Below are 14,665 nucleotides of genomic sequence, written 5' to 3'. Positions count from 1 at the left end.
GTGTGATATATTTAAAAGCAAGGATCTATACAAAAGCCAACATCACAATCTTTGCACTCATACCGCGAATCCGTTCTTTTTTCATTTTTGCTACAAATTGCACATCTTCCTCTTCTGTTTTTCGGCTTACAGAATGTGGGAAAATGTCTGTCGGTTAACTTCATCGGATTATCAGCGGGTCTTCCTTGACGTCCCGTTGAATTGTGATGATACTTTTCGATTATCTGTTTTATCAACGCCAAATGAAATTTTGACATGGATGTGGTTCCTTTCCGATTATGTTTGTACATACAATATGCATTCCACACACAAATGTCCATGAGGTGGAACAAAAATTTGCGATACCACTTCAGTAATTTACGCGTTGAATTTACGGTACTCGGTATCATGTCCACCTTGTCTACAATTCCCATTGACTTATTATAATCTGTTACACGTAGAGGCTTTTGGACACTCTGTTCCCCTCCATATTTTGATACTGCTTCAAAATTTACAGTATGCATAGTGGAAATCATATGTACTTCTTTTTGATCCATCCACTTCATCACTAACAAGTTTTTTGTTGCACGAGATGTCTCTCCTTTTTTCGCTCTTCCATCTTCGGCATTCCTTGACGTCTTTTTTTCACAGTGCCACATGCATTCGTAATTATCGTGCAAAAAGTTAAATAACGCTGGACTTGAATAAAAATTGTCTGTGTATAATGTGTGACCTTAGCCTAAGTACGGATTCAAGAGTGATAAAACAATTGGATCTGATTTTCCAATTCCGTTGATGTCACTTTCTGTAATAGTTAACCTTCTTTCGTAAACTATAAGGTCTTGGACATAGCCTGTTTTGCAATCACAGAGTATGTATGATTTTATTCCAAATCGATTTCTTTTAGAGGGAATGTACTGCTTGAATGACAAGCAACCTTTGTATAACATCAAGCTTTCATCATTGCAAACTTTTTCATACGGTTAAAATGTGTTGCAGAACGATTTTCGCAGCATGTTTATTATATCGCTTATTTTATGTAGACGATCATCAGCGCGCCCTTGTTGACGGGTGAAATGTATCATCTGTAGTATCCAAAGATACCGATCTCTGGTCATTATTTCGCTAAGAATACTACTGCGTAAATATTTATCTGTACTCCAATACTCGTGAGTCTTTTATTACGTGTCATGAGTAATGACAACGCAAAGAAACAGTACATTTCCTCTAGTGTCGTGATTTTTTGAGTGTCCATGTTGTTATTGCTCTTTTGAGCCGAGTAATAATTGATGTCTTCTACAATATATTCTACGAGATATTGATGAATGAATAATTCAAAGTAATCGATAATTTTTGAGGATCTTCCTATTTTCTTTTTCAATCCTGAATTTTTTGAGGAAAATTGATGAATCTTTGGTGTGAAATTTTTCGATGTCCATGTTGCGTTGCACTGAGTGTCCTTGGTATTATCTTCAATTAACTCTGCATCTGATTCTGATGTGCTGCATATATTTCTCCGTTGTCTTTTACACCGGTGGACATTATTTTCATTTTTAGAATCGGTTACCTCAGTTTCAAACAAAATACCTTTTTATGCTTTGTATTCATTCTGAAAGGGCCTAAACTATTTTTGTAAATTTATTTTCAAACAAAACCCTAACCTGAAAATTATAACTTTTAAAAGTTAAGAATTATACCTTAAGCCGATCTATTCCTAATTCCTATAAAAACCGAATATGAAAAATCGTTTACTGTTGAATGGATTCTATAGAATATTTGATATAAAACAGTAAACGATCGGTTTGATCTTTGCCGTGTATGGCGTAATACGTTTGGATGTGGTTTGAAAAAGAGCACTTTTAAAAAATGATTAATCCAATATATCAATAAAATCAACAGAATAATTTCTGCCGGGAACGAAAAATGTTGCCATCGACTATAGATGGCATTTGTATACACTTCATTTCGATGCCGCATATATGCGGCGCTCAAGGGTTAATAATAACATTAGGCAAATGCTAGCCAGTGCTAACTGATCATGCGTTTCATTGGAATATTGTGTGTAGTGAATTCACTACACACTTCCAAGCATCTGCATCATCAGATCAGCATCATTCTCATAAGAAAACTTCAATTTTTGCAATTCTCCGAACCAGGAAGCTTTTCAATATTGTTAATATTTAAGCTTTTAATTTGTGGCATGTGCTGGCCGTCAGTTCCTCACATGCTTGCGTTTTCCATCGACATTTTTACTCGACACGCGGTTGTGTAACTTCTTTCATCAAATGTGTATTATACAAAATAAATCCATTTAATTTCCCACAAATAAGGTGCTATGAACAGGTCTGGGCCTATAATCTGATGTAATTACGGGCTTAATTAAATTGATGACACACATATACCTGATGTAATTACGGGTTTAATTAAATGGATGACACACCTATACCTGATGTAATTACGGGTTTAGTTAAATGGATGACACATGTATATAGAAATGAGCTTAGATCCACTTTAATTATTCAACAGCGCATGTTTCATGCTATAGGCATACATGCACAACACAAATCTGTAGATGGGACATCTACCGAAAAAGGTGCATCCATAGAATATACGGAACAAAGATTACATACTCTAACAGTCGAGGACTCTTATGGCATCTTCTTCTGCTATTAACGCATGCACATGGAATTTCCAAATGCTGTATTTGTCCCCTTCAAATGGCTTAATGTTCCGTTTCGACTTATTCGTTTCGTTATCCATTTCGATCATTCGCACATTCAAACGCGAAACTGACCCTAACAATAAGTTAATTTCACCGTCGCTTTTAGTTAGTGCCTGGACTCATAACTTGCTGGCAATTTGAATTTAAACCAGGCAGCCGCGCAGAAAAATTTGAAATCAAATGAGACGTAAAACAATAAATGTAATTATGAAATAATGAGCCAATTAGACTAATGAATATATACAGGGTGTCCCACATAACGTTAGTCACGATTTTTCAAGTAGTTGCGATAATTTGACAAAAAAATATTTTAAATAAAAGTTGATCAATTTACGGTTGGCTATACAATGCGATTTAAGAAAATATTCGAAAATTTTTTTTCCAATAATTGTCAAGGTCACCTTCAGTTTTTTAAATAGCACTGTACATTTCTGATTTAGCAGTATTACAGCCCATATCAAGGCGAATTCAATGACCTATTAAATCAGGCATGGGCAAAAGTGGCTCTCGGGAGCCACGATGGCTATGGTGGGGATGCTTGACGCTATGTAACGTACAGGCGCGTGTCTACATTTACGAATAGTGGGGAGAGCGACTAGTGTGGGGAAAAATGATTTGCCCATGCCTGTACTAAATGAATATACATAATCATATCTATGAATGTTAACTGAATAAACTAAGAGTAATGTACTGAATAAGAAAGTGCATGCTCTATGTTCTAATATGGACGATCGAGAGAAGAAATCAGCACGGGGAACAGATTCTTTTTTATATACCTAGTCCGCGCTATTGCATCTAGTGAATATCGGAATCTGTATCAATAAATAATGAAGATTTAAAACTTTTATGATACATCCTCTTTATTCGGAGGAATAGAGCGATCACGAACAGATCGAAACATCCGGATTCAGTAATAACAACCTTTCAAGCTTTTAAAGTTTAAAGTAACGCAGTTTCTCAAATCCTATTGAAGTCGTCCGGGTTTACACATCCAGTCCACTCAATGTAGCATACTTATAAATTATTTTTGTTAATTCCAATACTCATTTACATATCGTAGATTGACGATTGTAAATATTGTACTTCAAATTCATACAATATTTAATACAATACTTCATGTAATGTATCAATAAAATATAAAAGTAAAGTATAAAAAAATACCTCATTCTATCTGAAAAACAAAGTTGGCCATCGTATGACTTTGACGCGCCTATTTACGAAAAAACTAATAACACCAAAATATGCCCCACTCGATACCATTCAAATCTTCTATGAAACATCTTTGGCTACGAGCAAGAATAGCAAGAAAATAAAGATGTCAAAATTGACTAAGACGTCTTGTATATCAAAAACTAGATCTAATAAGGCAATTGTGAAACTGTTTTTTGAATGAAGACTTCAAAAGTATACAAAAGCACTCCGCATTGTTCTGACACCTCGACAAAAGTTTTTTTTTGCCCTATGCCATCATTGAAACATCCAATTTGATAATAACTAAAATTTTATCGCTTGCACAAACTTCGTTCTGGAACAAATACAAATATTTTTTTCAGTAATGTCGTGCTTAGGCAGGTCATACAACACGCGAGAAGTGGAACCACCAAAGATCTATAGCAATGAAGGAATCCCGAGTTGCTCTTATATCAACAGCAGCTTAGAAAAAGGACAACTGAAGCTGCGATCGAATCAACAGGACCGATCACGAAACGTACCAAAGGAGAAGAGGAAAATAGGACAAGACGACAGTATCAAGAAGTATTTGTCGAATCGCGGTGTTTCTGGCGCGGAGTTGTTTGTTTCTGAGAAGTCGACCGATTATTGTCGAAGCGAAACGTCAACAGAAGAAAAAGTGCAGACCTGGCTGAAATGTCTACCAGATACCGAAGATCTGTACGTTAACAGAGACACTCCAATTTTGGTAACTGCAGACAACTCAGTCAACCCTCTTCGAATCTCAGTTTCGCAGAATTTGGGTGATAATAAAGCAAAGTCCTTTGATATGGACGATATCGAAACTCTGATTGTAGATAAAAGGTCTTTGAATGACCAAGAAAGAGATAGAAATGAATCATGTGATGAAGGTAGTGGTAAACCTGAAATAGGAGCATTTACGAAGTATCTACTGGAAACGTACCATTTCGAAGCAGGAAGCCCAAAGCCGGGCCCGTCTGGCATAAAAAAATCGCACGATGATGCTAAAGAAAAAAAACAGGAGGTTCACAGAACTTCTCTGAAAGATAACTGGACCTCGGTCGTGCAACTCGGTAAGAAGATGCGAACGAAGAAGAAAAAATTCAAAGCATTGAACGTGAGCATCGAAAAAGCAAGATCTCGATCATTAAACGATACAAGAAAAAAAGAGACTGCGAAGTCGCTAGAGAAAAATGATCGGAAGTCTGAAAGAAGGCAAAACCGGTCCGATTCGTTTGAATGCAAGCCGATGATTATTGTCCCAGAGAAGGAACGTTCATTAAAAGAGCAGACTGTCGTTCAAAAAGAATCACCTATAAAAAGCGAAGACATATCGATAGAAGGAAATGAGCAGCACAACGCGTCCTTTATCACATTGGAAGGTGAAAGGGTGCACATTGGGAATTTGAACAACAACCAAATGACCGATATCATCGGCATCGCGCCATCCGATAAACAATTTGCATTGAATTCCAGCAGCGATACTATTATCATAGATAGTGGGAATCAAATTCCAAGTAATGAGGTATACAATGAGAGAACTACTTTATCTCCGAGTATGTTAGATGAGACGCTCTTTGCACAAATCCCATTGAGTGAGCAATTATCCTTGAAAAAATCTGCCAAGACTAAGTTGAGCGAATCTTTTACAAGAGGTAGCGTTGAATCGCAGTTGCAGACTGTGAAATCGGACTTCAGTCGTCAGATTGATCAGAATGAAGTAAATACTAATGCTAAGGAAAGATCTGTCGAGACGAAATTAAGCGAATCTCCTGCAACTAGCATTGATTCGCATTTGCAGACTGTTAAATCGGACTTCAGTCGTCAGATTGATCAGAATGAGGGAAATACTAATGCTAAGAAGAGATCTATTAACACGAAATTGAGCGAATCTCCTACAGCTAATGTTGATTCGCGGTTGCAGACTGTGAAATCGGACTTGATTCAGATTGATCAAAATAAAGGAAATGCTAATGCTACCGAGAGTGTGGATCGCATAATTGAAGGAAAGTGTTCTTTAGAAGTCGGTAAAGAGAGTCGTGGATTGTTTACAAATCCAGTCACTTCTCCGAAAGCGCTTACGAGGAACAACAAGAAACAGAACAGGCCGGTAGTCACGTTCAAAAAGCTGGGAAAGACTTTTAAGCAATACAAGAAAAGTATTAGGTTCTTGTATTTAGGATCGACTAGACGAAAAGCAATCATACCTTGCATTTATGGAATAGAAAAAGTTCGGAAAAATTGTGTATGCGACAATGTCGAAACCGTCCAGTTAGAGACCGAAATGTGCGTGGTACCTGTGAATTCTGTAAAGGGGTTTGGAAAGAGTATTTCAGTCACGGTGAACAACACGCCGATTGATGAAGAAGTTGAAAATATTACAGACATTAAAGAAATGAAGAACGAGCAATCCAAGGAATCGGATAAAAATACTAAACCATGTATGTCGAAAGAAATTTCAAACGTCCCAGGAAGAAGTCAGGATTCGAACGTGTTGCTTATAAGTTTGGACGTTAATGAAGAGACGAAGGAAGCACAGGAAACTACATCGCTTACCAGAGTCAGAATGTTTTCTCCAATGGATGACTCACAGCTACAGTTTCTCAGCTTGGGAAGTCCCATGAACGAATACGACAATGTCAAGACAAATAACTCTTATAATCCTTCCGAAACTCCCAAGAAAAGCAAAATTCAAACTGAAGAAGAATGTGTTTGTTCCTCGAATTCTTCTTCAGTCCGTCCAAAGCTTTCCTCTCATCGAAAACGAAAGAGGGTAAACAGTCGAGAAACAAGTCCTGAATTAAGCAAGCCTAGTGAACAAGCAATGTCTACTTTCAGGAACAAGATTTCTGCTATGAAGGATAATTCTGACAACTCAGCATTAATCGGTGGGAAAAAACAATACAGGAGGATCTTACCATTAGCTTCGGATTCGGGCTCCCCCAGCGGTGTTCCCAAACTTCTTAATAATCAGTCCAGCTCTTCGAATAAGCGAAAACGAGCCGTTTTGTCCGATAGCGACGACGAAATGGATTTGAGTGTAATCGAAAATTGGTGCACAAGCGTTCCTAACGATAAATACATAGGAAAATGTGAAGTTTCTGACTCAGCTAAGGCGTCTAACGAAGCCAAAGACAAATCTTTCTCAACAAATTGTAATAAAAATTCTAGCAAACTGTCTAGCCTTCCACAAAAATTAGCCGATTTCGCGGATAATCGCAGCAACCAGAAATGTAATTCCAGTGAGTCACAAGGGAAAAAGAAGATCGTTCTTGATGAGGACTCGCCTGATTTTGGCTCAACGATTGATAAAGTGAAGGACATAAAAAACAAGGGAGTCGTTTCTAAAGAGAATACCAATCAGTGTTTTATGCAGGACACTTTTGATGAGGCTTTCGCGAATGTGAACACTGCAGACTTGATCGTGGATGAAGAAATGTATGAGGAAATTAATAAAAAGAATGAGTCAGTTTGCAAGAAAAGAAAACCGTCTATAACACGTTCTAATGAGAACAGTAACTCGGATAAAGAGAACGACTTTATGATGAGTACAGGTAGAATTAAAATAGCGAAGAACAGTACGATAGAGGAGAATGTTGACCCTGTTGCTTCCACAAGTAAGACATCGATAAAGATTCATGCAAATGATTCGGCAAATCAAAATTTGAGTGGACCAAATGAAATTGTCAAAGATTCTTTCGAGAACGATTCCTTTGTGAATGTCACGGAAGATTATTTAATGCTGCAACAGTTCGAAGAGGACTTGCTCGGGAAATCTTTGAGTTCGAAGCTCACTTTCGGATGGCAACTAGGTACTCCGCAGAAATTGAAGAGAAATCAGAAATCGAGTACAAATCAGAAGGTAACTTACTGTTTTAATTATCTTATTAGGGTTGACAGATAAACGATTGAATCTTTAATTCAATTGTACACCAATGGGCAATTAACGTTTGCTTTTTGATTCGCATTTGACTAATTGAGAATGAAAATTATTTAATTAATTTAATAACAAAAATTCGTATTGGTGATTGAATTTTAATTTTTGATTAAAGAATACTCCCATCAGCGATTGAGATTTAGAGAAATGTAATCGTTAATTGTTAATGTAGCAATTAAAAAATCTGTATCTGTGTATCTTATGTGCAATTTTATTAATTGTGTCGTTATTTCATTTTATAAATATAAATATAAATATTGTGTATTTGCTAATATTTCAAATCAATTTTAATAACTTGATTCAACTTTTAACGATGTATCTATTTAAACATATTTTGTACATTGTATTTTGTGCTCGGTAGAACACAATTAATTTATTATTAAACATTTCGATCGTAACTTGACGATAGTGACATTCAATTATACTTAATAATTAATTTGCGTTCATTACGGCGCAATTCGCGCTATTCATTTAGCTAGTCATAAAATAAATAACACTTATTCTGTGGTTTGTAATATTCAGGACGTTGAACACGAAGTTGAAGACGACGATGGCGAAATTATCGAGAATACTCCTGACGCGAAGAAAAAAAAGTAAGTAACACGAATTTTTCTCCATTTGTTATAATGGTCCACTTTATTATTATAGTCAAACTTTGTTATTTATTCAAAATTAATAAATATAAAGTACGAATATTTATTACCAAGCTGCGATTTTTTATGCAAAATTAAACATTTATGATAGTAAGAAAATACATTTTGGATAGATACTTATTTTATCATGTAAACATTGCATAATCTCATCTCACGAACCTATTCTTGTTGCTATCATTTTTTTATTATTCTTTGCTTTAACTTAATATGCACTTGCAATTTTCGCTTCAACTTACATTATTTTAATAAGTAATTTTTTATTCTTTATATTTCTCTCTCTCTCTCTCTGATATTCCTTCTCGTCAAGTGACTTAATCCTCGTTCTTAGTTTCTCGCGTTTTTCTCCCATATTTGTTCTGTTATTGAAATATAATCTTCGGTCTCCCGCTTCTTCCATAATAGCTATCATACCTTGCTTTAATTCTACGTTTCCATATACCGAAAGTCCATGCTCGAGCCATTATCTCTATCCATTGTAGTCTCTTCATTAGATATTTTTAATACCCCTAACCTAACTTACCTTTGGCTGTCTTCGCGCTTGTACACATTTCTGTGGCACAGACCCCACTCTTGTTGGTATGTTGATTTCTATTTTGATGGCAGTCTTTCACTAGAAAGTTTGAAGTTATGTTCTGCCTTCGAGTTTCTACACTTCTTCAATTCTCTTCCCTAATTTTAACGGGATCAATAATGGCGAAGGTACTCGCTATCAGTAATAATGCATATTTTCACCGCTTTTTAAGTATTTTTAAACTAACTGTTAGTTTTTCAATGAAAAATTGATTAAAAAATTAATAATTTCATATTTGTTCATCATTATTGTTTTGAACCCATTTCCAACACTACTGCTAGTAATTCTTATAAAGTGTTGGAAATGTCTTCTCAGATAATGAATTTTTTCAAGCTATAGACACTTTATGCAGTATACACTTTATTCGATACTACAAAGAGGTAATAGTTCAACATAACCCACTATTTAATTTCTGCGTGCCTATGTTTAATAGTAAAAAACGATTGGTTGCTATTGAACATTAATGCGCTTAGGCTGGCTGTCTTTTTCGGAGTGAACAAAAGGCGACGTTGCTCGTGCGCCCTACCCTCGCGTGGGCAGTCAAGCAAAAGGGCCTCAAGATTATCGATTATCGTTGTATTCCAACATAAAGTACTCTTCACTTGATTCAGATATGTTTTTCTCTTGTACCGCCACCTAGGCCTCAATCTAATTGTTTTCATACGGTATTATAATATTTGAGAATACAGGGTGTCCCAGAAGAACTGTCAGAACCGAAAAGGGGTGATTCTGAAAGTGTTTCTGAATAACGATTTCCTTTGGTGAAATACAAAGTGAGCCATTGTTTTTGAATTATTAACGAAAAGCAGTGACTAATGAGAGCACGTGTAGGGCCCGCGCTTAGACGTGGGTAGATTGGCTCAGATCGACACGCTTGGCCGTGGCATAGCGCGGGCCCTACACGCGCTCTCATTGGTTAGTGTTTTCCATTAATAATTCAAAAGCCATGCATCACTTTGCATTTTAGCAAAGGAAATTGTTGTTCACAAACATAGAATCACCTCTCTTCGGTTCTAACACTTTTTCTGGGACACCCTGTGATTAGCATGCCCTTTCTTGATTGATCTATCTTTCTTATTCATTTTGCTCCTTGCTCTGTTCCTCTCATTTCTCTCACGGATAATTTTGTTTCTGTCTTTACTCTTTTACAACTGTATACTATGTACTCTAATGTTCCTAGCTAATTCAAGTATGAGCGACACTTGTCTTCTTGTGCTTCGTTCTAATATAATAATTCAAAATTATATCCTTTACTTTTTTATTCGAGACTTCGACGAATATCAATTTTTTCAATTGTTTGTTATACATTATCCATTAAACTAAGCTTTCTAACATCTCGCAATGTAGGCGCAGGAGAGGAAGATAACCATATTTTTAACACTAGCCTTAATATACGATTAATACAAAGATTACATTCTTGTAATAAATGTACTTACACATGCTACGTATTAACATCTCCCGAGTCAAAGTAACGCAAGCAGCGCCACGCTATATTTTATTATAAGTCCACACAGAGAACAAAAGAATGTGGGTCCACGTGCGGGAATTATAACTTACCTTCACGTAGAATATTAAATTATTTGGATTATTAATATTAAAGAAGTTATTCAGTTTTGGATGGGTATGAATATTAATAGCAGTCACTGTATTTGTATTATTCTTTTACTTTGCTCACCTCTTTTTCTTCCATAGTTTTATATTTATTTTATATTGTGTTTTATTTTATTGTAATATTAGAATTAAAATGTGTAATTCTGATAATTCCTTAAAATTATGGTTTTTCTTGTTTTCATTTATCTTATCTATTCTCTATTAAATATAATTTAATTGCAATAGTGTATTGTGTCCAAAAATTAATATAATGACCCATAGACCTGTCTAGGTATGTTGCGTTTTCATTTTACATAACTAAAACAATTCTTTTTTTATTGAACTTGACAGCATGCAACTGGCCAATTCGCAACAAGAAATCGTGATGTCTACACCAAAAACAATCCTCCTCAGATTCTCGAATAGCCCATCAACGGCTGGCAAAAGTTCTTCAAACTTTACTACCCCACCTAGTACAAGGATTCAACCTCTCTGCCAGAGCACTCCGAAAACGCCTCAATCAACGAATTCTACGAGCTTCTTACGAAGACTTACATTCAAGGCGATCAGAGACACGGATAAATCTACAAAGAATGCAGTCAATGTTGAGAACAACCCAAGCGGTAAAAGACAGGGTCTCTGTTTTACGTGCAGCGGCCTGATGGCCTCTCAAATTGAGAACGTGGAGAGGCTGGCGCGAACTGTGAACGCAAGATACGTGTCGCAATTCGAGCGCGAGGTGACGCATGTGGTAGTGATGACGGACGAGAACAACGGGGCGAATAAGACTCTGAAGTACTTGCAAGGGATCGCCAATCGTAAATGGATCGTGAGCTACCGATGGGTAATCGACTCGATTAAGGCGAAAAGGTTGATGGATGAAGAGCAGTACGAAGTGGTGGACTGCAGGACCCTAGAGGCAGGACCTCGGAGGTCGAGACTCAGGGATACCGATTTGTTCAAACAGTTCGTGTTTCTCTGCGTCGGACCTTACACGGACATCTCTGTGAAACAATACCAAGTAAAAGTTTTTTTTTTGTTCGGGTTTTATCTGGGATACTATCGATTCTAGTGATATTTCGTTATTTTTTCGTTTATGATCGTTTTTTCGTTTTCGTTGATTACAATCCAGCCCATCAATATGGATATATGTATAATACAAATTAACTAGAATGTAAGTGGGAAGCCGCCTAGAAATGTATTGTGCTCAATCTTCTCTGAAAACTATGTTTATTTTCTATTCTTCGTTGTCATTACGATGTCTGTCATCACACGTCCATTCTAATAAAATCCAACATGTTTTTTTATATATAATTTATTGATTGATTTATTATACGATTTATTATATGATCCGTTACATATGTAGCTGAAATTGTGTGATCCTGATGATATGATTGTGTGAAATTGTATGATCTTTCAATTAAATAGCAGGAATATTTGTCAGATTCTTTGATAGACAATGAACATATGCAGGAATAAAGTAAAATATCTGCGCTATAAGATAATTTTTGTGCTTGCTTTCTTAGGTTGATTTTTAGGCGTGTTTCTTTAGCTTGCTTCCTATAATTGTTTACAATGCTTGTTTTCATGGATAGTTTCCTAAGCGGCACTACGATTCAAAAAGTCTTCCATGGTCGCCAAGTTTTAAGATAATTCTTCTGTTCCAGGACTTGTTACGTGCCACGGGTGCCTCTGTAGTTGAATCATTAAACGCTTTGGTAACTGAAACAAAGCTGAAAATCATCGTGGTTCAGGCCGATACTTACGAGCACGAAATCATCAGTAAGTCTATTATTTTGTTCGTAATTGTAATAGTTCTTAATAGTCTTTTGAGAATAATATAATTGGGCTTAACAGTTCGGATCTTTTCGTAAGAAATATGTCATTGAAGAATGCAATTCCTGCCCATAATATACGGAAATTGTAATTATACTGTGACATATTGCTATTAATTATTAACGTTTTACTCGAATAGGAATTGAAAACAATTTTACATAGAATTTATTTTCTTTCGTGATATTTTTTCTGCAAGTTTATTGTAGACATTCCTGTTTTATTTCTACGTCTTTCTAGCAATATTTGTTCATTCCCAATTGTTATGTAGAAGTACAAATAAGTTTCCGCCGTTTTTCATCTTAAATTGGACATTTATTGCGAAAGAACGGTACCTTATGTTTTATTCAAAGTACTGTCCAGGGCTGGCCTCTACTTTTTCCCATCTTTTTGGCAGCATCCGGATACCGCGTCGGAAGAACGCTTCATCTTTTAATGCTAGCCATAAATCGACACACATGCGTCATCGATCGAAACAAGTAGTAATCAAAAGGAGCAATATCTGGTGAACACGGCGGGTGGTGTAAAACTTCCGAATTAAGTGTTTCCAAGTAGGTTTTGGCCGGTGCTGCAATATGAGGACGAGCATTATCTTGCAGAAGAATGATTTTGTCGTGTCTGGAGTAATAATGGGCACGTTTTTCCTTGAATGCTCGGCTCAATCTCATCAATTGAGTGCGGTAAAGAGCCCCAGTAATGATTTCATTCGTTTTCATTCAATAATGATTCCAATTCCACGTCTTCGTACACTTTCGGCCTTCTAGTACGTTCTTTGCCTTCGACATCAAATTCACCGTTCTTAAACTTTTGAAACCCTTCACGACAACTTCTCTCACTTAATGCAACCGTACCATATGTGCGCCATAAGCAATGGATGCGCCTCAGCTGCATATTTCTTCAAGTTAAAGAAGTAAATCGGAATTTCCCGCAAATGACGTTTATTCGGCTCAAAATCGGACATATTCGCACGAGAAAGTATACGACACTGATACACAATCGCTAAAATTTCGATATTATATTGTTGACAAATGTGCAACCTTACGATATGACATCTTACATCTGACACTAGCCGCCATAACTTATTGGTTGCGCTATCCGATTTCAAACAGCGGAGACTTATTTGTACATCCAATTATAACAGAACGTTATAAAGGTTTTGAGAGAATACATGAAATCTCATGTTTTTTTTCTTTCGTTTTAATAGAGTGGTACAAAGAAACGAAAGCCATATCGATCGACCACGAATGGATATTCGAATGCATCAGTCAGTACAAACTGATCTCGTTGTATCCATACCTGCAGGAATTGTCGCGGCCAGATGCTTTAGCGCTTGGTTTCCCGGAGTGCCTGCTCCAAGAAGACCCTGACTGTGACAGTGCTAGCACGAACGACGATGTAACATGTTTTGGACGAACATAATTTTCTTCGTTTATTACTTGATGTCGAGGATATTCATTTTCTTTAATTGTTACAATTCTACATTTACGTGACTCTATGTAGCAAATATTTACCTGTTTATTTTATACGTTGGACAATGACATATCAAAACCAGGTGCTTCAATTCGCTATAGGTACATTTAAGTTAGTTTACATAGAATTCTTACTGTTTTCTATTTTTGCACTTTTGAGAATCGTATATGTGGGATTAGAAGTGGAGATAAAAATAAGAGACTCTACTAATACGAAGATCCTTAATGTTTATTAATTTTCTAGTCTTACGCCTATGGACGCTACAACTGCTAATCTAATTTGTTAATTATCTCTTCGTATCACGCCTTTGCGGAAACCACAATTGTCCCCGTTGCCGCGACTAATCATTCTATTCGATAATCTGAAAATAGATTTTCGAAGACGAATCGGTTCTTATCGAATAGCGCTATGCAGGGTGTCGCAGAATGCACGACTTTCCTCTGAGGATGAAATTCTGAATTGAAACTTCTACTTTTTCCTTCGAACACTATTAACAGAGTTGTTAATGAAAAAAAGTGGACCGTTGGTATCTGCCTACTGTCATGCAGCCGTTCTACATGATACGTTATTGGTCTACTCTTTTTCGTTAATATCGTTAATATCGTTAATAGTATAGAAATAGGTTGGAGAAAAAAAGGGACGAGGAACTTTCGACTCAGAATTTTATTCTGTGTTATACCTTTAGAAGCAAGTCATGCATTCTAGAACACCTTGTATTT

At 36.3% G+C, this 14,665-nt stretch overlaps 1 protein-coding gene across 1 annotated transcript; it reads left to right on the top strand.

The window, feature by feature from the left end:
• The first annotated feature begins 3,819 nt into the window (after positions 1–3,819).
• On the top strand, positions 3,820–14,659 carry LOC108628902 (breast cancer type 1 susceptibility protein homolog). The gene is made up of 5 exons (XM_018031131.2): positions 3,820–7,754; positions 8,352–8,422; positions 10,995–11,664; positions 12,311–12,425; positions 13,681–14,659. Exons 1-5 carry the CDS (start codon positions 4,257–4,259, stop codon positions 13,893–13,895), a joined length of 4,569 nt encoding a protein of 1,522 aa, XP_017886620.1. The 5' UTR covers positions 3,820–4,256; the 3' UTR covers positions 13,896–14,659.
• Positions 14,660–14,665: the final 6 nt, after the last annotated feature.

The sequence above is a fragment of the Ceratina calcarata genome, unplaced genomic scaffold, assembly GCF_001652005.2.
Source record: "Ceratina calcarata isolate Rehan_Ccalc_2016 unplaced genomic scaffold, ASM165200v1 scaffold548, whole genome shotgun sequence".
Lineage (NCBI taxonomy): Eukaryota > Metazoa > Arthropoda > Insecta > Hymenoptera > Apidae > Ceratina > Ceratina calcarata.
This window is presented reverse-complemented; position numbering and strand designations above follow the sequence as displayed.

Excerpts from the sequence above, each read along its gene's own strand:
- LOC108628902 (XM_018031131.2), top strand. The coding sequence starts at position 4,257 with ATGTCGTGCTTAGGCAGGTCATACAACACGCGAGAAGTGGAACCACCA. Across the intron at positions 8,423-10,994 it reads CCTGACGCGAAGAAAAAAAA|CATGCAACTGGCCAATTCGC; the intron begins GTAAGTAACACG and ends TGAACTTGACAG. Across the intron at positions 12,426-13,680 it reads TTACGAGCACGAAATCATCA|AGTGGTACAAAGAAACGAAA; the intron begins GTAAGTCTATTA and ends TCGTTTTAATAG.